General features: G+C 44.3%; 3 protein-coding genes across 4 annotated transcripts in view; all 3 read right to left on the bottom strand.

The window, feature by feature from the left end:
* On the bottom strand, positions 1 to 18256 carry LOC306916505 (uncharacterized protein). Of its 2 annotated transcripts, none has more exons than XM_079494394.1 (5): positions 18170 to 18256; positions 2546 to 2791; positions 2191 to 2405; positions 1407 to 1531; positions 1 to 349 (listed from the first exon to the last, which is right to left on the bottom strand). In XM_079494394.1, the coding sequence occupies exons 1-5, from the start codon at positions 18222 to 18224 to the stop codon at positions 208 to 210; spliced, it is 783 nt and encodes a 260-aa protein (XP_079350520.1). In that variant the 5' UTR covers positions 18225 to 18256; the 3' UTR covers positions 1 to 207. The 2 variants fall into 2 exon arrangements, with proteins under 2 accessions (XP_079350520.1, XP_079350521.1); XM_079494395.1 differs by lacking the exon at positions 18170 to 18256 and adding an exon at positions 2939 to 3029.
* LOC306916743 (uncharacterized protein) overlaps positions 1 to 26261 on the bottom strand; it is a gene marked incomplete at its 3' end in the record, with an annotated part of 106618 nt that overhangs the window by 13712 nt on the left and 66645 nt on the right. The gene's annotated exons all lie outside the window — the stretch shown is intronic.
* LOC306916506 (uncharacterized protein) overlaps positions 15850 to 26261 on the bottom strand; it is a 15697-nt gene continuing 5285 nt past the window's right edge. The window contains exons 4-5 of the mRNA XM_079494396.1: positions 16518 to 16642; positions 15850 to 16150 (exon numbers count right to left, since the gene is read on the bottom strand). Of these exons, the coding sequence (XP_079350522.1) occupies positions 16009 to 16150; positions 16518 to 16642 (267 nt within the window). The 3' untranslated portion in view covers positions 15850 to 16008. The remainder of the gene's footprint in view (positions 16151 to 16517; positions 16643 to 26261) is intronic.

The following is a 26261-nucleotide window of genomic DNA, read 5'->3' on the forward strand; positions in this document are numbered from 1 at the left end:
TAATGATGCATAGAAGTTTATTGAATGATTCATACGTTTATTTGATTGATTAAACACAGGAGAGAGAATTAACATCAGGGTTATACAGAGTTTACAGAAAAGACAGGTTACACGGCAAGGAAACATTCCCTACTACCCCCCCCAAAATGTGTGAATTATTTGATTGTCAGAAGAAGAGAACAGTAGGTCTGCTGCACTGCGGACACCTCATGCAGTGGCCTTCATGATGACTCCAGTGGTGGACACACCATAAATGGTACCGAGATCATAGGAGACTTGTGTCATGGTCCCCAAGCAGCGAATGAAGTGCCAACCACTCCCTTGCGGAAGTTCTTTGGTAATGCCAGTTCTGTTAGGACACAATATTGATGTATAAATATTAGAGTCACATACCATGGTATTGGGTACATGGAGGTATACTGTAGTCGCACAACAAGCCAATGTCTACACATTATAATAGGCCGTGTCAACAGAAAGCATTTTTTAAGTGGAGGAGGGCACGTGCTCATATTGATGATGCCCACAATGTTCAAACCTATACCGTTGCCGCATTATTAGCACAAAATTAAGTTAAGCAGCCTAGCTTAGATTACAGTAAACATGGACTTCTCGTGCCTGTGGTAATGATTCCACATCAGGCCGTAAATGATCGGGTTGTCAGAGAGAGACAGCCTGGATTAACAAAATGTGACATTGATTAGCACACCTCCTCTCAAAAAGTTGAAGTAATTAAACAGGCCACTAAACAGTATAATGCATTATAATCTGCTTATACTACTGTGGGTAATGTATTACTAAAAGCATTTCATAATGACTTATATGGTAAAATATGAATACATAACAAATTGCTCCATAACGGTATACAGTTATAAGCTCTCAAGCCTTTTATAATGACTTATACCGACAATTACCATAATTACTGGTCACTTTTGACTGACTGACTGACGGTAACCTATACTTACATACGCCAGGATCATAGCGTATTAGTTATTGCATAGTTGAAATACATTATACAAATTTTGTGATGCACGATATTGAAAATTATGACCGATATCCGATCTCTGATTTATTGCAGGGTCATACAGTATGTACTGATTCCTGATTAACTTTATTATATTATATTTATATTGAACTTGAATTTTTGTTTTGCTGGTGAAACCCCCCCCCCCCCCCCCCCCCCAACTATTTTTAAATGTTTTAAAATAGTAAAAAATGGCAAATAACTTGTTTAGGGATAAGGGGTAAGAGGTGGCGCAAGATGGAGCCCAATGGCTATTATCACTATATAAGTCAAGAGCAATTTGAATGTAATATAAATGTATACATTATTTGATTGTATTACAACTATACGATAATTTTAATACCCGGGCCTATGACCCTCATCCTTGCAAAAAAAAAAGACTCACCTTTGATAAACGTGACCGCTACTGTTGACCCCAAAGGCGTTGCCGTCAGTCCCCACCTCAATCATTTTGAGTGATCCTGAAATGTGCTGCCAGCCTGAGAATGAACAGGTGGCTGCAGACGTGAGCTATATATATATAAATATATATATAAAAAGAGAAACACAACATCAACATTTAGTACTCATCTTCATAGCCCAAAGAATGTCATTGTGCATATAATAATGAATATGTTATAAATAAATACATGTGGCTGAACTTAGGGAAATACAATTGATGATGATTACTATTATATCTTGTGTGAATAATGGATTATTTTATTGTTATCTTATTGTTACTTTTTGTGTTTTTTTTTAGTATTATCATTATTATGTGATATTATGTTACTGTATGTCTTCATGTGCTGACATGCTGGTGTTTTTCGTGTTGCTTTTTATATAAAACAATATTGAACAAAATGCAGATGCTTAAAACATGATTCCACTGTTGCTGTATGAATGGATGAACGTAATGCTCATTTCCAATCTGCACTGTAATTGTATCTGTTGAAATGGGCTATAGGCCGCCGCCTAAAATCCCGTTGCCTTCATTGTAAAGTGCTTTGGATAACAGAGCCATCTAAATGACAATTTCCATATGATATTTACTCTTGAAATCACGTTTTAAAAGTTGCTTTTATTGGAAGGAATTAAAACGTTTTTTTAAATAGTATTGTTTGAATGCTTTTATTTCTCCCTGTACAGTTAGTTAATTAGTCATAGTTAATAGTGTAACCCAAAACTCTTACCGGGTTGAAGTAGATTGCGTCTCCGCTGTTGGCTCCCCAGCATCCATATGGGCCACAGCTGAAGTACTTCAGTCCTCCTCCTACCTCCTTCCATGACACAGCGCTATGACCATTGAAGCCCATTGTGTAAGCACTCGCGAGACAGTAAATATGGTTTCCTGCATTAACTCCCACCACAAAACCATCGCCTCCAGCATCAATCTGTATCAAGCTTCCTAAAGGCAATGATAAAAACAACGAGAGAAGAGATTAAGTACATCTCCCAGGATTGTTTGCAAATGTGATGACTTTTATTTTATTTCTAATTACGATTGATGTACAGAGAAGGAGCTGAAGTTGAAAATGTTTTGTTTACCTGGAACTAGGGCCCAGCTGCCACCCACATATTTGTAGATGTGGTCTGAAGCATCAATCCCCCATATCCCTGCTTCTCCCACTGAGACATGCTTCAGGTTGGCATATGGCAGTGCTTTCCAGTAATCGCCACTCAGAGAATAGGCTTGCCCGTTTGTGTCTGTAGCAACCGCTTGTCCCAGGCTGGCATCAACCTGCGCTGCCAATGCCTCGTTCAGCAATGGGCCCTGGGTGCATCTCCAACCACCTGGGAGGAATACAACATCAGGATAATTACCATTGGATGAAAAATCTGAACCAAATAATGTACTTCATAACTAAAAAACTAAAATTAAAGATTGAAAATGCATATTGACAGGAGATTTAGAGAGTTGACTTGAGGTCAGTGACTTACCCTGACAGAGAGCCAGCTGACCCAGCACCAGCAAGAAGACTGCGATAGCTCTCATGATGTCTCAGTTGCTCTGCCTTTCTGCCTCTCTTCTCAAAGAGTTGATTCTCTTCAGATTGATGTGGCCCTTATATATCATGGTATCCTGGCTCCCATCCAACCGCCAACCGGGAAGGCAACACTGGTTACTTCCTCATGCTTACCACCAGCCTAATTAGCTTGAGACGCGGTGGAACCCCTTTTCGCCTAACTTGCGGTAAGGTATCTTATTTAACACCACAACTTCCTGTCTGACACAATATACACAATACATTATGAAGTATGACGGAAGGATAGGGAAGGAAGTAATTCTAATACCGGTATTTACGAATAATAATTAACTATAATAATAATAAATTCTTGCAATAACAGATAACTTTCAATGGGCCTAGTCCCACAATCACATGCCACCCAAAGTCCACAATCACATGGTAAATGGTAAATGGTGCATTTATATAGCACCTTTATCCAAGGCGCTTTACAGAGATTGTGCGTGCACATTCACTCATTCACACACCGATGGCAGCAGAAACCATGCAAGGCACCAACCAGCACATCAGGAGCAATTAGGGGTTCAGGGTCTTGCTCAAGGACACTTCGACACCAACTCTGGGGGAGCCTGGGTTCGAGCTGGCAACCTTGCGGTTACCATCCAGCCCCTCTACCCCTGAGCCATGCACTGGTGGCTCAGGGGTAGAGGGGCTGGATGCCACCAAAATCTGGAATGCCCTACAACAGCCATAAAGAAGTGTGAATCCCTACTCTTTCAAAACCACTCTAAAATAATACTTACAGGTCGCTGCAATTCGGAAATGGCCCCAGTAAAAAGTCAAACCCCACAAAGCCGAAAGGCTTTCTCGTTTGCATCATTTTAGCAGGTATAGCATGCAAGTATTCATCAAGCCGGTACGGACAATTTATTTTCAGAGAAACTGGGATCTTTTAATGCTAGCTAGTACAAAACCCTCTGTGTTTTTTTGAGTGGTGCAACCACTCCAATTGCGGAGCTATATGTGTGTCTCTGGCTGGGTCCCTGGCTGTCTGTGTCCGAGCACCAAAATAGCGTTTGGTTTTCACCGACAAGTGTCACTGTTACGCAGCCGCGCGTACGCACGCACACGCACACGCACACGCACACGCACACACACACACACACACACACACACACACACACACACACACACACACACACACACACACCTTTGTTGCAGATAAGACTTGGCCTAAGCATTTGAGAACAGCATAATTATTTGAAAACAAAAGGAATGTGCAAAAACACCTAGCTGGGCAAAAAAGGACATATAGGCTACTTTAAATTATAAAATGAACATTTTAAAATATTAACATTGCCACTTTCAGAACCAGGATTCAGTTCACACACACACACACACACACACACACACACACACACACACACACACACACACACACACACACACACACACACACACACACACACACACACACACACACACACACACACACACACACACACACACACACACACACACGACTTATTGTCGTATTACTATGCAGGAGAACAAAAGAGAATTTATAGGTGAACACCCATGGCTGTGTAGTTCTACCAAATAAACTAGCATGGATGTCTTGCTTGCATAATAGTGGGTTGCGTCTTTAAGAAAAGTTGCTTTAAATATAATACATATATATATATAATACATATAATATAAACTCCACATAATGTGGGAAGAAGACTTGGCAATTGGCAACAATGTATAAACATGTACTTGAGGTAAATTTATAGTTAAATCATGATGTATTTTCAACTGAAAAATATGTATTCTTGTCATACGACAGTGTTAAGATTCAACTAAGTACACGTGAACCTGTGCCTATAGCTTACAATATCACACAGTGTACAATATGATTACAATAGGACACAAGGTCAAAGGAATATACACCCTATATATGTTAAATTCCTTAATAATAGCTTACTGTATATTGTACAGCTAAGGGGTACCTTTGAACTCTTACAGGGGTTTTACTGTGATTGACATGAGACAGCCCTCTATCGACAACTTGTGTCCTCTTCCTTCTCTCTCATCACAGTCCACATCATCATCACTCATCAACAGATTTTATTTTAGTTGTAGTTTAGATTTATTTTATATGTATTTATTTTTGGAAAAGCAAAACATATAGCAAGCCTATATTATTTTGTTCATGATAATGTAAAAACATAGAGAGAGAGAGAGAGAGAGAGAGAGAGAGAGAGAGAGAGAGAGAGAGAGAGAGAGAGAGAGGAGAGGGAGAGAGAGAGAGAGAGAGAGAGAGAGAGAGAGGAGAGGGAGAGAGAGAGAGAGAGACGGAGTGGGGGCAGAAGTAATATAAATATATACACCAGAAGTTGACCCAAAGTGCTTTCCATATAAAACGTTACATCATAAGGACCTCAGACAGACAGACAGACAGACAGACAGACAGACAGACAGACAGACAGACAGACAGACAGACAGACAGACAGACAGACAGACAGACAGACAGACAGACAGACAGACAGACAGACAGACAGACAGACAGACAGACAGACAGACAGACAGACAGACAGACAGACAGACAGACAGACAGACAGACAGACAGACAGACAGACAGACAGACAGACAGACAGACAGACAGACAGACAGACAGACAGACAGACAGACAGACAGACAGACAGACAGACAGACAGACAGACAGACAGACAGACAGACAGACAGACAGACAGACAGACAGACAGACAGACAGACAGACAGACAGACAGACAGACAGACAGACAGACAGACAGACAGACAGACAGACAGACAGACAGACAGACAGACAGACAGACAGACAGACAGACAGACAGACAGACAGACAGACAGACAGACAGACAGACAGACAGACAGACAGACAGACAGACAGACAGACAGACAGACAGACAGACAGACAGACAGACAGACAGACAGACAGACAGACAGACAGACAGACAGACAGACAGACAGACAGACAGACAGACAGACAGACAGACAGACAGACAGACAGACAGACAGACAGACAGACAGACAGACAGACAGACAGACAGACAGACAGACAGACAGACAGACAGACAGACAGACAGACAGACAGACAGACAGACAGACAGACAGACAGACAGACAGACAGACAGACAGACAGACAGACAGACAGACAGACAGACAGACAGACAGACAGACAGACAGACAGACAGACAGACAGACAGACAGACAGACAGACAGACAGACAGACAGACAGACAGACAGACAGACAGACAGACAGACAGACAGACAGACAGACAGACAGACAGACAGACAGACAGACAGACAGACAGACAGACAGACAGACAGACAGACAGACAGACAGACAGACAGACAGACAGACAGACAGACAGACAGACAGACAGACAGACACACACACACACACACACACACACACACACACACACACACACACACACACACACACACACACACACACACACACACACACACACACACACACACACACACACACACACACACACACACACACACACACACACACACACACACACACACACACACACACACACACACACACACACACACACACACACACACACACACACACACACACACACGTCATTTATAGTTAGATTAGGCCAAACTATTAGCTCCGGCCTGCAGGCTGCCTAGTATAATTTAGTCTCTGCGGTGCACCGAGTCATCATAGATTATCTCTGAAATGTTCATTTATTTAACCCTACAACACTAAACATATTTTTTGTTACACCATCACTAAACACCCAATATTACCCAATATAAAATATTCCATAAAACATATTTCTCATCAAAATATATTGCAGTACAGCAATGCATGGCAACATGAGGTACTCTTCTTTAACATTTCATCATGACTTCTCACAAAAAAACTAAAAATAGATTTCATGGGGGGACCCTATCATGGGGGGGCAAAATCGGTGAAAAACGTGCATATTATTTTTAAAATATTCCTAAAAAAAGAGAATGAAATTGGGAACTTCTCCTTTCGTCCACCCATTCCTAAGACATGTGAGAATGGTCCAGTGAAGAAAAGAATAAAAAAGTCCATTGTGGGTGTATTGGATTTTTCTCTATAACACTATCACTAAACACGGGTGAAATTCCCCCGAACATCTGCCTGTAGAAAAAACCAGGGATGTGGGCAGGGAAACAAACCTACCTTCTATGATGTCACTGAGCATCATGAAGGTACTGAAAGACCCATCCACCTCAGACATCAGCATCATTATGATGTCACTGAGCATCATGAAGGTACTGAAAGACCCGCCCACCTCAGACATCAGCAGCATTATGATGTCACTGAGCATCATGAAGGTACTGAAAGACCCACCCACCTCAGACATCAGCAGCATTATGATGTCACTGAGCATCATGAAGGTACTGAAAGACCCACCCACCTCAGACATCAGCAGCATTATGATGTCACTGAGCATCATGAAGGTACTGAAAGACCCACCCACCTCAGACATCAGCAGCATTATGATGTCACTGAGCATCATGAAGGTACTGAAAGACCCACCCACCTCAGACATCAGCAGCATTATGATGTCACTGAGCATCATGAAGGTACTGAAAGACCCGCCCACCTCAGACATCAGCAGCATTATGATGTCACTGAGCATCATGAAGGTACTGAAAGACCCACCCACCTCAGACATCAGCAGCATTATGATGTCACTGAGCATCATGAAGGTACTGAAAGACCCACCCACCTCAGACATCAGCAGCATTATGATGTCACTGAGCATCATGAAGGTACTGAAAGACCCGCCCACCTCAGACATCAGCAGCATTATGATGTCACTGAGCATCATGAAGGTACTGAAAGACCCGCCCACCTCAGACATCAGCAGCATTATGATGTCACTGAGCATCATGAAGGTACTGAAAGACCCACCCACCTCAGACATCAGCAGCATTATGATGTCACTGAGCATCATGAAGGTACTGAAAGACCCACCCACCTCAGACATCAGCAGCATTATGATGTCACTGAGCATCATGAAGGTACTGAAAGACCCACCCACCTCAGACATCAGCAGCATTATGAAAATTGCAAAAATATAATCGTCCGGGTGAAAATCACCCATGTTTAGTGTTCTAGGATTAAAAATGAATCACATTGTGCTCCCTGTAACACCGCTGATTACTGTACATAACAGTGGTTTTCAACCCTTTTTCATATTGGGGTGAATGGGACAATTACCTCACCACCACCGCAGCCACAGAATTGTCAGCTACACTGTCTTTCAGGGGTGCCCAAAAGGTAGATCGTGATCTACCAGTAGATCACACAGGCTGTGCAGGTAGACCACATGACATGCCCCTAAAATATACAATTTCAATAAATAAAAAACTATTTTTGGCATCTGCCACTTGAATTAAGGTGACTTCATTGGATTGACATAAAAAATGACAGCTCAAACCCACAATGCAATAGTTGTCAAAAGCGTTTTGCACAAACATCAGTAGTATACAAAAAAGAAAAAAAGTGCATTTGTCTAATACGTAACTACTTTCAGCAATGGGTTATATATATTTTTGGTGGGTAGATCTGGGTTGAGCTGGTAATTTTGAAAGTAGCTCTCAAGTCTAAAAAGTGTGGGCACCCTTTCTCATATGGGGGTGAATGGGACAATTACACCAATTACCTCAATTACCTCACCACCACCGCAGCCAAAGAATTGTGTAGTCAGTAGTCAGCTACACTGTGTATACCTTCTGGGTAGAGCTGGCAATGAGAAATTAATGTTTGTCTGCAGACAAGAGGCCATTTCACATTAAAGTTCAATCATAGACAAATGCATGTCTGCTCTGAATTTGTCCTCTGCGATGTAATAAATGTAGTCTAGGCTTATACAAAAGTAGACATTTTCACGTGCCTTTAGTATGTGGTTTGTAGTTATGGACCCTCAAGGTGGAGAGAAAATTAGTGTTCTCTGAACTTCTCTCCACTCCTAGAGCATCATCAACTGACACTGCCTGAGAGCAGTAAATGTATGCAAAGCAACTGAATAAGGTGGCCCATTATATCAGGTGTTCAGGCACAAGAAAACAACCTGAAAGACAACATTAAAAACTCTTGGCATATCGAGTATGAGGAAGAAGCTTAGAAAGGGTATCTTGTTTTCTGATAGGGTATCTTGTTTTTTTAGGGTATCTTGTTTTTCTGATAAGTCAGCATTCGTGATGTGTTTTCAAATGTCACCAGGGGGTCAACACACACACACACGCACGCACGCACACACACACACACACACACACACACACACACACACACACACACACACACACACACACACACACACACACACACACACACACACACACACACACACACACACACACACACACACACACACACACACACACACACACACTCTCTCTCTTTGTTGCAGATATGACTTGGCATATGCGATTAAGCATTTGAGAACAGCATAATTATTTGAAAACAACAATAACAAAAGGAATGTGCAAAAACACCTATCCCGGCAAAAAAGGCTACTTTAAATTATAAAATGAACATTTTAAAATATTAACATTGCCATTTTACCTTTCAGAACCAGGATTCAGTTCTTTGTTTTTATTTTTGAACTGTTGTTTTGTTTCTTGGACTGGCACTGGCTATGCATGAGTTTTGTAATATTGCCGCTGCACTGTACTAAACCTATATTCTGAACCATTTTGAAAAATAAATAAACATTTGAATTATAAAAACAAAAACACAGACAAACATTTAGAACTAGAAAAAGTGCCCTTCTGGGCACAGGTCTCCACCAGGAGGATAGGAGTGTGTGTGATGTTTGGCAAAATGATTAGGAGTGATATAAACATGTTTGTTTGTTTTTTGCAACAATTTTCTTCATTTTGTTGAGGAAATGCAGAGCCAGATCACTCATAGCATCTCTGAGGATAGAATTCTGGATGAGCAGGACATGTGCAGCATTTTGTACAAAACGGGCCACTCCTGAAGACTTTGGAAGGCAATCTTAGCCAATCAGTGTAGAATCTGAGAAATCAAACAGACTCGTCTTGATCACATGACTACAGAGATCATGTATACCGATTTGCATGAGATTTGGATGAAATCTGTGCGACTAATATAAACAATGTGTTTTGCAGAAATCGGCCTCATGGTGGCGCTATAACCGGCAGATGTGGAGGGATGCAGGGAAAATGTTTTTCCATGGCCTCTAGGGAGTGCGCATACAAAGTTGTACACAGATCGATGCAGTTATAGGTAAAAACAGGAATTGCCCTGTTATAGCGCCACCATGAGGCTGGTTTGGAAAATAAATTGTGTCATGTCGTCCTCAGCCTAGTGGAAAAGTGCGTGTATAATTTCACGGAAATTGCACACCGTGTTTGTGATTTGTGGCATTTTGTTCGAAACGGACCAATCATGTGAGCTTTGGAAGCGAATCTTAGACAATTAGGAAGGAAGATGGGAAATGGTGCAGATCCGTGTTGATCACATGACTATGGAGATAGTGTATACCGAATTGTGTGATGTATGGATAAAATGTGTACGAGTAATCTACAGAAATGTGTTTTGCCTAAATCAGCCTCATGGTGGCGCTATAACAGGCCGTTGAGGAATATTTGGGGCAGAGGTTCGTCGTTGGCATCCAGAGAGTGTGTGTGCAAAGGTTGGCATGGATCGGGCCAACGGTGCCGGAGATTAGCTGGTAACAGACGGACGGAAGGAAGGAAGGACGGACGGACGGACGCACACACACACACACGGACGGAGTGCAAAACATACTCTCTCCCCATGCCTTCGGCCTGGTGGAGACAATAATTCAGAAGTCAATTCTACAAGAGTGGTCGTATGCTTGTGCCAGTCATCAGACCTTACAGGTCTTATTGTACATCTATAGCCAGCCCTCAGGGACAAATTTGCCATTGGGCCAGTGGGGCCGTGGCCCAGGGGCCCTTGCCTCTCAGGGGGTGCCAGAGGGGGCCTGGCGCCACACACGGGGGTGCCAGAGGGGGCCCGGCACCACGGGGGTGCCAGAGGGGGCCCGGCACCACGGGGGTGCCAGAGGGGGCCCGGCGTCACATGGGTGCTAGAGGGGGCCCGGCGTCACATGGGTGCCAGAGGGGGCCCGGCACCAGGGGGGGCGCCAGAGGGGGCCCGGCACCAAGGGGGCGCCAGAGGGGGCCCGGCACCACGGGGGCGCCAGAGGGGGCCCGGCACCACGGGGGCGCCAGAGGGGGCCCGGCACCATGGGGGCGCCAGAGGGGGCCCGGCACCACGGGGTGCAAGAGGGGGCCCGGTGTCACATGGGTGCCAGAGGGGGCCCGGCGTCACATGGGTGCCAGAGGGGGCCCGGCACCACGGGGGCGCCAGAGGGGGCCCAGCATCACATGGGTGCCAGAGGGGGCCCGGCGTCACATGGGTGCCAGAGGGGGCCCGGCGTCACATGGGTGCCAGAGGGGGCCCGGCACCACGGGGGTGCCAGAGGGGGAACAGCACCACGGGGGCGCCAGAGGGGGCCCGGCACCACGGGGGCGCCAGAGGGGGCCCGGCGTCACATGGGTGCCAGAGGGGGCCCGGCGTCACATGGGTGCCAGAGGGGGCCCGGCACCAGGGGGGCGCCAGAGGGGGCCCGGCACCACGGGGGTGCCAGAGGGGGCCCGGCACCACGGGGGTGCCAGAGGGGGCCCGGCGTCACATGGGTGCCAGAGGGGGCCCGGCGTCACATGGGTGCCAGAGGGGGCCCGGCACCAGGGGGGCGCCAGAGGGGGTCCGGCACCACGGGGGCGCCAGAGGGGGCCCGGCACCACGGGGGCGCCAGAGGGGGCCCGGCACCACGGGGGCGCCAGAGGGGGCCCGGCACCACGGGGGCGCCAGAAGGGGCCCGGCACCACGGGGGCGCCAGAAGGGGCCCGGCACCACGGGGGCGCCAGAGGGGGGCCGGCACCATGGGGGCACCACGGGTCGCCAGAGGGGGCCCGGTGTCACATGGGTGCCAGAGGGGGCCTGGCGTCACATGGGTGCCAGAGGGGGCCCGGCACCACGGGGGCGCCAGAGGGGGCCCGGCACCACGGGGGCGCCAGAGGGGGCCCGGCACCACGGGGGCGCCAGAGGGGGCCCGGCACCACGGGGGCGCCAGAGGGGGCCCAGCACCACGGGGGCGCCAGAGGGGGCCCGGCGTCACATGGGTGCCAGAGGGGGCCCGGCGTCACATGGGTGCCAGAGGGGGCCCTTCACCACGGGGGCGCCAGAGGGGGCCCGGCACCACGGGGGTGCCAGAGGGGCCCCGGCACCACGGGGGTGCCAGAGGGGGCCTGGCGCCACGCACGGGGGTGAACAGGGCTTCGACTGCGTTCGCAACGTGCGACAAGGCAACTCGCCTATGGGTCTAGCGACCCGGTCGGACGGGGTTCAATATAAATTCTAATTATCCTTAAAGGTATATTCAGTGATTTCACTTAATTCAAATATCACTTATTTTTTCTTATTTTTTGGATAATCCTCCCTACTATAAAGTGTGCTGACCATATAAGGAGTTCCTCCCTGTCCCCAGTGAGCCCCTGGGGTAAAAAAAAACCCTAGTTTTGGTTTGGGCTTTGAGTGGCAAAGCCTTCATCCAATCAGGATGAGAGGGGCCTTCCTCCAATCATGATCGAGTGGGGCGGGCATTGGTGCACGTGCTGTTGGTCTGTTGTACTTCCCCCACTGTAGAGCGTGTGCATGTGCACATCTTGTTACCGGGTGGACCGGGTTTTTTCCAAATCACCCAAATCACTGAATGCTCCTTTAAACCTTATAGAATTCTCAACAATTCCCTCAATATTCAAAACTTCCCATGACTATAAGTAACTTCAGGTTTTCAATATAACAGTGACAGTTTTTTAATTTCACAGATTCACAGATTTCATCAGATAATTCATCTTCATCTCTCTCTCTCTCTCTCTCTCTCTCTGTCCTTTAAGCTCCTTTTTTAAGCTCCTTTCTTAGGTCTTTTTTCAGGTTATCGCAAGTCTATCAGGTTTAATTACAGCTCTCCCAGATCGGGTTCTGAGAACAGTGCCTGTAGGTGAAAGTTATGTGTGAGTTATTTAAAAGAAAAAAGAAAAGCCAATCTACAAGCTCAACACATACCACCATGACATGTTGAGAGCTTAATTGGTAGATCTGGTGTTTTTGAAACTTTTCAGAAATTGTTCATTTACTTAGACTACATGTCCAAAATCAATCAATCAATCATCAATCAACCCTTATTTATTTAGCACATTTACACGACCGAAATTGACCAAAGTGCTTCACAGTAGACAAAGTATACAAACAAAGTACAACATGATAAAATAATTACAATAGAATGAGGAAACAATATGCAAAGGAAATTTCATTTTGGGTGGAGTTACGGTCTCGATACGATAGAGAACACTGTTCACTCTTCATGTTCAGCATATTGGCCACAGCTGTCTGTTATCAAACTCCCTAGACCTCCTCAGACTCCTGCTCCACAGCTATCTGTTATCAAACTCCCTAGACCTCCTCAGCCTCCTGTTATCAAACTCCCTAGACCTCCTCAGACTCCTGCTCCACAGCTGTCTGTTATCAAACTCCCTAGACCTCCTCAGACTCCTGCTCCACAGCTATCTGTTATCAAACTCCCTAGACCTCCTCAGACTCCTGCTCCACAGATGTCTGTTATCAAACTCCCTAGACCTCCTCAGACTCCTGCTCCACAGATGTCTGTTATCAAACTCCCTAGACCTCCTCAGACTCCTGCTCCACAGCTATCTGTTATCAAACTCCCTAGACCTCCTCAGACTCCTGCTCCACAGCTATCTGTTATCAAACTCCCTAGACCTCCTCAGCCTCCTGTTATCAAACTCCCTAGACCTCCTCAGACTCCTGCTCCACAGCTGTCTGTTATCAAACTCCCTAGACCTCCTCAGCCTCCTGTTATCAAACTCCCTAGACCGCCTCAGCCTCCTGTTATCAAACTCCCTAGACCTCCTCAGCCTCCTGTTATCAAACTCCCTAGACCGCCTCAGCCTCCTGTTATCAAACTCCCTAGACCTCCTCAGCCTCCTGTTATCAAACTCCCTAGACCTCCTCAGCCTCCTGTTATCAAACTCCCTAGACCGCCTCAGCCTCCTGTTATCAAACTCCCTAGACCTCCTCAGCCTCCTGTTATCAAACTCCCTAGACCTCCTCAGCCTCCTGTTATCAAACTCCCTAGACCGCCTCAGCCTCCTGTTATCAAACTCCCTAGACCTCCTCAGCCTCCTGTTATCAAACTCCCTAGACCTCCTCAGCCTCCTGTTATCAAACTCCCTAGACCTCCTCAGCCTCCTGTTATCAAACTCCCTAGACCGCCTCAGCCTCCTGTTATCAAACTCCCTAGACCTCCTCAGACTCGTGTTATCAAACTCCCTAGACCTCCTCAGCCTCCTGTTATCAAACTCCCTAGACCGCCTCAGCCTCCTGTTATCAAACTCCCTAGACCGCCTCAGCCTCCTGCTCTTCCATCTAAGTTTATACAGTAGGGGAGAACGGGGTAAGATGAAGCAAGGCAAAATGAGATGGCAGTAATAATGATCTACCCATATTTCAGGATGTCTTCTATCAATTGAAATGATGAGTAAGCATCTACTGTATGACAAAGGGCCATGACAATATGACATTTAAAAAAAAAAAGTGGTCATGTGGCTCAATTTGCCCCAGGTAAGGGGTAAGTTGATCCAAGTCGAGGGGTAAGTTGAACCACATGATATTTTAATGTTAAAAGCTTAAACTTGAACAGATAATGTATTCACTTATCGATAATAATATAATAACAGTTTTCCCTTTTGCAAATAGTCTTATTTATTTGTTTATTTATTATTTAAACAATATTAAGACAATTACATAAAGTTTGTTATTCAGAACCTTATATTTGCAATATTGTTAATACAATATTGCAAACTTCTCTTAAATGAGTATGTACATGCAATTGAAAGGTCATTCAGTATAATTTGAGTAGCAAAGACTTAATAAAAGAAATATGAATAGTGATTCCCATTGACTCAATTTACCCCCGGACATTGGTTCATTTTACCTCAGCCACCATTTTAGAAAACAATGACTAGAATAAGCTACTTCAGACAATTTATTTGCTAAATGATTCACATGGTTCTATCCATTGGCAAATCATCAACGTGTATGATATTACATTTTAGACCTATGTACATTTTGCTTTGTATAACAGTCATTTTTACATGATGTGTCGACATTTTACTTTACCGACAAAAAACAGTTTCTTGTGTAAAATAATGTTTTCTACTTTCCCCATGTGCTTCCCAACTTCACAGCCAGGTGTAATTGATGGATGCTTGCTAGATTTAAGGTCACATGGCAACACAGTTTTCTAGTTTTCTAGATAAAGGGGGTGGTTCCCGCTGGCTCATTTTACCCCGTTCTCCCCTATATGATTCTGTGGACGGTATGATGTTATATCTGTGTATTTGTTTTTCGCAAAAGGCCGATGCACACCTCAGAAGGCTAGTGACAGGTGCGTAGGGCAATAGAGCATATATTAAAAAGGATAGCTTTGATAGCATGATATATAAGGGCCACATCAATCTGAAGAGACAGCATCTTGTGATCTCAGATTATGTGGCATGCTTGTGCAGATAATCTGTAGTATCAAAACACAAATATGGCCGAACTGAATAGCATCGCAATACGAGTGTCCAAATGAAAAGTTCATATTTTTGTAAGGCACCAGGCAGACAAGGATTACCTGACAAAGGTTGGCAGGGGCAGTAAAAAATAAAGAGTTCAGAGTTGTGTGGTTTTTTTATGATGCATAGAAGTTTATTCATACGTTTTGATTAAACGCAGGAGAGAGAACAGAGTTTACAGAAAAGACCGGTTACACGGCAAGGAATCATTCCCTACTACCCCCCAAAATGTGTGATCATCTGATAATGTATCTTCATTTTTTTTATTTGATTGTTAGTAGAAGAGAACAGTAGGTCTGCTGCACAGCGGACACCTCATGCAGTGGCCTTCATGATGACTCCAGTGGTGGACACACCATAAATGGTACCAAGATCATAGGAGACTTGTTTCATGGTCCCCAAGCAGCGAATGAAGTGCCAACCACTCCCTTGCGGAAGGTCTTTGGTAATGCCAGTTCTGTTAGGGCACAATATTGATGTATAAACATTAGAGTCACACACCATGGTATTGGGTACAGGGAGGTACTGTAGTCTGTAACACAACATTGACTGAATGCTTTAGGTATTTGTCTTTTTAAATCTAGACGAGAACAGCACAAATCTGCCTTCTCCTCCAGGATTGTCATTACTTTACTTAAAACACACAATGACTATAATCACTATATTCATCATAAAGTCAAGAGCAATTTGAATGTAATATAAATGTATACATTATTTGTTGTATTACAACTATACGATAATTTGAATACCCGGGCCTATGACCTTGCCAAAAAATATAAAATAAAATACACAAAAGAGTAAATTTAGCTGCGGCTCAGACTCACCTTTGGAAAACATGACCGTTACCGTTTACCCCAAAGGCGTTGCCGTCAGTCCCCACCTCAATCATTTTGAGTAATCCTCCAATGTGCTGCCAGCCTGAGAATGAACAGGTGGCTGCAGACGTGAGCTATATATATATAAAAAAGAGAAACACAACATCAACATTTAGTTAGTTTAGTTTACTCATCTTCATGGCCCAAAGAATGCCATTGTGCATATAATGCATATGTTATAAATAAATACATGTGGCTGAATTTAATGAGGGAAATATTATTTGCAAATATATTTAATATGATGATTACTATTATATCTTGTGTGAATAATGGATTATTGTTACTTTTTGTGGTTTTTTTTAGTATTGTCATTATTATGTGATATTATGTTACTGTATGTCTTCATGTGCTGACATGCTGGTGTTTTTCATGTTGCTTTTTATATAAAACAATATTGAACAAAATGCAGATGCTTAAAACATGATTCCACTGTTGCTGTATGAATGGATGAACGTAATGCTCATTTCCTATCTGCACTGTAATTGTATCTGTTATTTTTACTTATTTTGTTTCATGCATCCTAAATGTCATTGTATAATTCCTTTGCTTGATGTTCTATGTAAATCAAAAAATTTAATTACCTTGATGTTAGGCCGCCACGCCTAAAATCATTGTAAAGTGCTTTGGATAACAGAGCCATTGAAAAGACAATTTCCATATAATATTTACGCTTTTTAAAAGTTGCTTTTATTGGAAGGAATATATATATATTTTTTAAATAGTATTGTTTGATAATGCAACACTGGTTACTTCCTCATGCTTTGATAACCCTTACCCTGACCTCTAATGCTTTTATTTCTCCCTGTACAGTTAGTTAATTAGTTATAGTTAATAGTGTAACCCAAAACTCTTACCGGGTTGAAGAAGATTTGGTCTCCGCTGTTGGCTCCCCAGCATCCATATGGGCCACAGCTGAAGTACTTCAGTAATCCTCCTATATCCTTCCATCCATTGAAGCCCATTGTGTAAACACTCGGGAGACAGAAGATATGGTTGGCTGCATTAACTCCCACCACAAAACCATGGCCTCCAGCATCAATCTGTATCAAGAGTCCTAAAGGCAATGATAAAAAAAACATGAAGATATTAAGTACGGTGCAATAGTCCAACATTACAATCTCCCAGGATTGTTTGCAAATGTGATGAAATTATTTCTAATTACGATTGATGTACAGAGAAGGAGCTGAAGTTGAAAATGTTTTGTTTACCTGGAACTTCTGCCCAGCTGCCACCCACATATTTGTAGATGTGGTCTGAAGCATCAATCCCCCATATCCCTGCTTCTCCCACTGAGACATGCTTCAGGTTGGCATATGGCAGTGCTTTCCAGTAATCGCCACTCAGAGAATAGGCTTGCCCGTTTGTGTCTGTAGCAACCGCTTGTCCCAGGCTGGCATCAACCTGCGCTGCCAATGCCTCGTTCAGCTGATGGCCCTGGGTGCATCTCCAACCACCTGGGAGGAATACAACATCATGATAATTACCATTGGATGAAAAATATGAACCAAATAATGTACTTCAAAACTAAAAAACTAAAATTAAAGATTGAAAATGCATATTGACAGGAGATGTAGAGAGTTGACTTGAGGTCAGTGACTTACCCTGACAGAGAGCCAGCTGAGCCAGCACCAGCAAGAAGACTGCAGTAGCTCTCATGATGTCTCAGTTGCTCTGCCTTTCTGCCTCTCTTCTCAAAGAGTTGATTCTCTTCAGATTGATGTGGCCCTTATATATCATGGTATCCTGGCTCCCATCCAACCGCCAACCGGGAATGCAACACTGGTTACTTCCTCATGCTTACCACCAGCCTAATTAGCTTGAGACGCGGTGGAACCCCTTTTCGCCTAACTTGCGGTAAGGTATCTTATTTAACACCACAACTTCCTGTCTGACAAGAAAAGGTTTTCTCACAACTACCCGTCCAGCATTGTCGAAATGTTCATCTGAGTAAATCTGTTCCTCATATAACAATGTTCCCTAATGTTTCAATTTACCAAGTACGATAAACACCAGAATTATACAAAAAGTGCTTTCTGAAAGCATCCCTAGTTTTAAAATATACAAACTAACCAAACACAATATATTATGAAGTATGACGGAAGGATAGGGAAGGAAGTAATTCTAATGCCGGTATTTACGAATAATAATTAACTATAATAATAATAAATTCTTGCAATAACAGATAACTTTCAATGGGCCTAGTCCCACAATCACATGCCACCCAAAGTCCACAATCACATGGTAAATGGTAAATGGTGCATTTATATAGCACCTTTATCCAAGGCGCTTTACAGAGATTGTGCGTGCACATTCACTCATTCACACACCGATGGCAGCAGAAACCATGCAAGGCACCAACCAGCACATCAGGAGCAATTAGGGGTTCAGGGTCTTGCTCAAGGACACTTCGACACCAACTCTGGGGGAGCCTGGGTTCGAGCTGGCAACCTTGCGGTTACCATCCAGCCCCTCTACCCCTGAGCCACCGGTGGCTCAGGGGTAGAGGGGCTGGATGCCACCAAAATCTGGAATGCCCTACAACAGCCATAAAGAAGTGTGAATCCCTACTCTTTCAAAACCACTCTAAAATAATACTTACAGGTCGCTGCAATTCGGAAATGGCCCCAGTAAAAAGTCAAACCCCACAAAGCCGAAAGGCTTTCTCGTTTGCATCATTTTAGCAGGTATAGCATGCAAGTATTCAATCAAGCCGGTACAGACAATTTATTTTCAGAGAAACTGGGATCTTTTAATGCTAGCTAGTACAAAACCCTCTGTGTTTTTTTGAGTGGTGCAACCACTCCAATTGCGGAGCTATATGTGTATCTCTGGCTGGGTCCCTGGCTGTCTGTGTCCGAGCACCAAAATAGCGTTTGGTTTTCACCGACAAGTGTCACTGTTACGCAGCCGCACGCACGCACGCACGCACACGCACACACACACACACACAATAATGACTTAATGTCGTATTACTATGCAGGAGAACAAAAGAGAATTTATAGGTGAACACCCATGGCTGTGTAGTTCTACCAAATAAACTAGCATGGATGTCTTGCTCTTGCATAATAGTGAGTTGCGTCTTTAAGAAAAGTTGCTTTTCAACTTTAGAGGATATCAGCTATTTAACAGAAGATTGTGTGCACATCTTATGCCTGTATTTAGGCCAGGTGTGGGACGTCAAGTCAAGGCATCAAGGTGAGAATCAAGGAGAGGATAAACATCAGGGGTCATCACTCAACATGTCTCTGTACACAGATTTTATTTTATAGTATTTATTTTTGAAAAAACAAAACATGTAGCAAGCCTATATTATTTTGTTCATGATAATGTAAAACATATTCTAAATATTCACAATCTATTCACAATCTTTGAATTCAAATTAGTTTGTATAATGTTGGTGACTCAAAGTGTCGGGATGCTTTGTTAATACAAAACAATACAGAGATTTGTGGTATTGTACGGTACCGTACTTGATGCATCATGTGAGGACAAGACAGCTAGAAGTAATGTTTGATAATACCAATTCGCTGAAAATAGCTAGTGTGTTAAATCCATTGTTGGAGATGACTTTTTTTAAGATAACCTATTTTATGTGATGTGGTCAGACTGTTAAACAATTAAAGTCAACGGGACCAGAGTGAAAGATGGTGCAGGAAAAGATCAAAAACAGATTTGTTCAGAAGGATCTATTTGCTACAAAAGCAAAGGAGGGCAGAACTGGACAAGTAAAGCTTGTTGAAAAAGATTTTCACCGTTGAGAGAAAGTGTTTCAAAGTGTCCAAAAATAACAATATATATATTATAATTGCACAGACTGGGGGTCCACAATCACCATCAGATCTCCAGCTTTGCTCACCTCGGTCTGATTATTAGGAGGCCAGGAGTCCTTGCATGACACTAGTTGTGACACTACAATCCAGTTTAAATCATGTTATGACCTTATCATGAGGGCATGGTCGACAGCTAGGAGTCATTATCGTGCACTCACGCAAGGTCTGACTTTCCCATCATGAAGATTCATGATAGAAGAGTTCCGTAATTGGAAACCACAACCACAACTATCGAAGCTACCATGCCAAATGAAAAAAGGTAAGGTAGAACAGGTTGAACTTGATCTCCTCGATCCTAACCTCAAGTTACACTGTCCTCAAGTTACACCAGCAATCTGGGAGCTCGCTGGCCAAGTGCGGGGGAACAGGAATTTTCCAAACTTCCCACGTTAGTAGTCTTTTTTTTGTCTGTGAATTTAGCGGAGGGCCGCTCTTTCTCAAGTCTGCTCGGATGCAGACTTACAACATGGGACCAAAGCTTGCAGTGCTTGCTATGTGTCATTAGAATGCCTGATTCTAGACTACTAACGTAGGACGTTTGGAAAATTCCTTTACACCCAAAATACAGCTTAGTGAATTGGGCCCAATGTGTTTCTTATCAAGTACTCCACATGCTCAAGAGGGGCTGAAGTAATCACTGCTAGGTCCCAAATTGACTCCTTGTTCCCAAACTGTTATACAGAGCATGTAATTAGCCTGTTTTTTAGATTACAATATTCACTGCCCCTACACACCCACATGTATGAAATATGTAGTACACATTCCTTTAGTCCTAGCTCTGGAATCAATAGCCTGAGAATGTTACCTGCTTTGTGTGTTGTGAAAGTTGAAAGCAAGCACTCGCGCCAAGACAGGGTAATGCGAGCTGTACGGTCACATTTTGTAGAGTACTACCCTGCAACGGGTCACCTGAAAGAAAGCTTCCAATGACTCGTCTCAAAACGATACGTGTCTGCGTGTGTGCTTGTGTGCTTGTGTGCGTGTGTGTGTGTGTGTGTGTGTGTGTGTGTGTGTGTGTGCGTACGCTGGGGACAATATACCAATATAGGCCTCAGGCCTACCATACCAGGCCTGAGGCCTACCATTGCGTGGCACATCTATGCACAGAATATCTATGTTCACAGTGAAAGGGGTGTTGTTGAGAAGACCCACACACCCCCACTCACTATGCATATTTCCTTTGGGAAACCCAGCCATTTCAATACGAAAAACATGTTGAAAACATGTTGAGCGCGCACGCGCGTGCACACACACACACACACACACACACACACACACACACACACACACACACACACACACACACACACACACACACACACACACACACACACACACACACACACACACACACACACACACACACACACACACACACACACACACACACACACACACACACACACACACGTCATTTATAGTTAGATTAGGCCAAACTATTAGCTCCGGCCTGAAGGCTGCCTAGTATAATTTAGTCTCTGTGGTGCACCGAGTCATCATAGATTATCTCTGAAATGTTCATTTATTTAACCCTACAACACTAAACATATTTTTTGTTACACCATCACTAAACACCCAATATTACCCAATATAAAATATTCCATAAAACATATTTCTCATCAAAATATATTGCAGTACAGCAATGCATGGCAACATGAGGTACTCTTCTTTAACATTTCATCATGACTTCTCACAAAAAAACAAAAAATCATGGGGGGGCAAAATCGGTGAAAAACGTGCATATTATTTTTAAAATATTCCTAAAAAAAGAGAATGAAGTTGGGAACTTCTCCTTTCGTCCACCCATTCCTAAGACATGTGAGAATGGTCCAGTGAAGAAAAGAATAAAAAAGTCCATTGTGGGTGTATTGGATTTTTCTCTATAACACTATCACTAAACACGGGTGAAATTCCCCCGAACATCTGCCTGTAGAAAAAACCAGGGATGTGGGCAGGGAAACAAACCTACCTTCTATGATGTCACTGAGCATCATGAAGGTACTGAAAGACCCGCCCACCTCAGACATCAGCAGCATTATGATGTCACTAAGCATCATGAAGGTACTGAAAGACCCACCCACCTCAGACATCAGCAGCATTATGATGTCACTGAGCATCATGAAGGTACTGAAAGACCCACCCACCTCAGACATCAGCAGCATTATGATGTCACTGAGCATCATGAAGGTACTGAAAGACCCGCCCACCTCAGACATCAGCAGCATTATGATGTCACTGAGCATCATGAAGGTACTGAAAGACCCGCCCACCTCAGACATCAGCAGCATTATGATGTCACTGAGCATCATGAAGGTACAGAAAGACCCGCCCACCTCAGACATCAGCAGCATTATGATGTCACTGAGCATCATGAAGGTACTGAAAGACCCACCCACCTCAGACATCAGCAGCATTATGATGTCACTGAGCATCATGAAGGTACTGAAAGACCCACCCACCTCAGACATCAGCAGCATTATGATGTCACTGAGCATCATGAAGGTACTGAAAGACCCACCCACCTCAGACATCAGCAGCATTATGATGTCACTGAGCATCATGAAGGTACTGAAAGACCCACCCACCTCAGACATCAGCAGCATTATGAAAATTGCAAAAATATAATCGTCCGGGTGAAAATCACCCATGTTTAGTGTTCTAGGATTAAAAATGAATCACATTGTGCTCCCTGTAACACCGCTGATTACTGTACATAACAGTGGTTTTCAACCCTTTTTCATATTGGGGTGAATGGGACAATTACCTCACCACCACCGCAGCCACAGAATTGTCAGCTACACTGTCTTTCAGGGGTGCCCAAAAGGTAGATCGTGATCTACCAGTAGATCACACAGGCTGTGCAGGTAGACCACATGACATGCCCCTAAAATATACAATTTAAATAAATAAAAAACTATTTTTGGCATCTGCCACTTGAATTAAGGTGACTTCATTGGATTGACATAAAAAATGACAGCTCAAACCCACAATGCAATAGTTGTCAAAAGCGTTTTGCACAAACATCAGTAGTATACAAAAAAGAAAAAAAGTGCATTTGTCTAATACGTAACTACTTTCAGCAATGGGTTATATATATTTTTGGTGGGTAGATCTGGGTTGAGCTGGTAATTTTGAAAGTAGCTCTCAAGTCTAAAAAGTGTGGGCACCCTTTTTCATATGGGTGAATGGGACAATTACACCAATTACCTCAATTACCTTACCAATTACCTCACCACCACCACAGCCAAAGAATTGTGTAGTCAGTAGTCAGCTACACTGTGTATACCTTCTGGGTAGAGCTGGCAATGAGAAATTAATGTTTGTCTGCAGACAAGAGGCCATTTCACATTCAAGTTCAATCATAGACAAATGCATGTCTGCTCTGAATTTGTCCTCTGTGATGTATGTAGTCTAGGCTTATACAAAAGTAGACATTTTCACGTGCCTTTAGTATGTGGTTTGTAGTTATGGACCCTCAAGGTGGAGAGAAAATTAGTGTTCTCTGAACTTCTCTCCACTCCTAGAGCATCAACTGACACTGCCTGAGAGCAGTAAATGTATGCAAAGCAACTGAACAAGGTGGCCCATTATATCAGGTGTTCAGGCACAAGAAAACAACCTGAAAGACCTCATTAAAAGCTCTTGGCATATCGAGTATGAGGAAGAAGCTTAGAAAGGGTATCTTGTTTACTGATAACATAACTTCCTGGCTGATAAGTCAGCATTCGTGATGTGTTTTCAAATGTCACCAGGGGGTCAACACACACACACACACACACACACACACACACACACACACACACACACACACACACACACACACACACACACACACACACACACACACACACACACACACACACACACACACACACACACACACACACACACACACACACACACACACACACTCACACTCTCTCTTTGTTGCAGATATGACTTGGCATATGCGATTAAGCATTTGAGAACAGCATAATTATTTGAAAACAACAATAACAAAAGGAATGTGCAAAAACACCTATCCCGGCAAAAAAGGCTACTTTAAATTATAAAATGAACATTTTAAAATATTAACATTGCCATTTTACCTTTCAGAACCAGGATTCAGTTCTTTGTTTTTATTTTTGAACTGTTGTTTTGTTTCTTGGACTGGCACTGGCTATGCATGAGTTTTGTAATATTGCCGCTGCACTGTACTAAACCTATATTCTGAACCATTTTGAAAAATTAATAAACATTTGAATTATAAAAACAAAAACACAGACAAACATTTAGAACTAGAAAAAGTGCCCTTCTGGGCACAGGTCTCCACCAGGAGGATAGGAGTGTGTGTGATTTTTGGCAAAATGTTTAGGAGTGATATAAACATGAATTTTCTTCATTTTGTTGAGGAAATGCAGAGCCAGATCACTCATAGCATCTCTGAGGATAGAATTCTGGATGAGCAGGACATGTGCAGCATTTTGTACAAAACGGGCCACTCCTGAAGACTTTGGAAGGCAATCTTAGCCAATCAGTGTAGAATCTGAGAAATCAAACAGACTCGTCTTGATCACATGACTACAGAGATCATGAATACCGATTTGCATGAGATTTGGATGAAATCTGTGCGACTAATATAAACAATGTGTTTTGCAGAAATCGGCCTCATGGTGGCGCTATAACCGGCAGATGTGGAGGGATGCAGGGAAAATGTTTTTCCATGGCCTCTAGGGAGTGCGCATACAAAGTTGTACAGTTATAGGTAAAAACAGGAATTGCCCTGTTATAGCGCCACCATGAGTCTGGTTTGGAAAATAAATTGTGTCATGTCGTCCTCAGCCTAGTGGAAAAGTGCGTGTATAATTTCACGGAAATTGCACACCGTGTTTGTGATTTGTGGCATTTTGTTCGAAACGGACAAATCATGTGAGCTTTGGAAGCGAATCTTAGCCAATCAGGAAGAAAGATGGGAAATGGTGCAGATCCGTGTTGATCACATGACTATGGAGATAGTGTATACCGAATTGTGTGATGTATGGATAAAATGTGTACGAGTAATCTACAGAAATGTGTTTTGCCTAAATCAGCCTCATGGTGGCGCTATAACAGGCCGTTGAGGAATATTTGGGGCAGAGGTTCGTCGTTGGCATCCAGAGAGTGTGTGTGCAAAGTTTGGCATGGATCGGGCCAACGGTGCCGGAGATTAGCTGGTAACAGACGGACGGAAGGAAGGAAGGACGGACGGACGCACACACACACACACACGGACGGAGTGCAAAACATACTCAACGTGGAGACAATAATTCAGAAGTCAATTCTACAAGAGTGGTCGTATGCTTGTGCCAGTCATCAGACCTTACAGGGATTATTGTACATCTATAGCCAGCCCTCAGGGACAAATTTGCCATTGGGCCAGTGGGGCCGTGGTCCAGGGGCCCTTGCCTCTCAGGGGGTGCCAGAGGGGGCCTGGCGCCACACACGGGGGTGTGTGGCGCCAGGGGGCCCGGCACCACAGGGGCGCCAGAGGGGGCCCGGCACCACAGGGGCGCCAGAGGGGGCCCGGTACCACGGGGGCGCCAGAGGGGGCCCGGCGTCACATGGGTGCCAGAGGGGGCCCGGCACCACATGGGTGCCAGAGGGGGCCCGGCGTCACATGGGTGCCAGAGGGGGCCCGGCGTCACATGGGTGCCAGAGGGGGCCCGGCACCAGGGGGGCGCCAGAGGGGTGCCGCCAGAGGGGGCCCGGCACCACGGGGGCGCCAGAGGGGGCCCAGCACCACGGGGGCGCCAGAGGGGGCCGGGCACCACGGGGGCGCCAGAGGGGGCCCGGCACCACGGGGGCGCCAGAGGGGGCCCGGCACCACGGGGGTGCCAGAGGGGGC

Source organism: Electrona antarctica, assembly GCF_951216825.1.
Source record: "Electrona antarctica genome assembly, chromosome: 23".
NCBI classification, from domain to species: domain Eukaryota; kingdom Metazoa; phylum Chordata; class Actinopteri; order Myctophiformes; family Myctophidae; genus Electrona; species Electrona antarctica.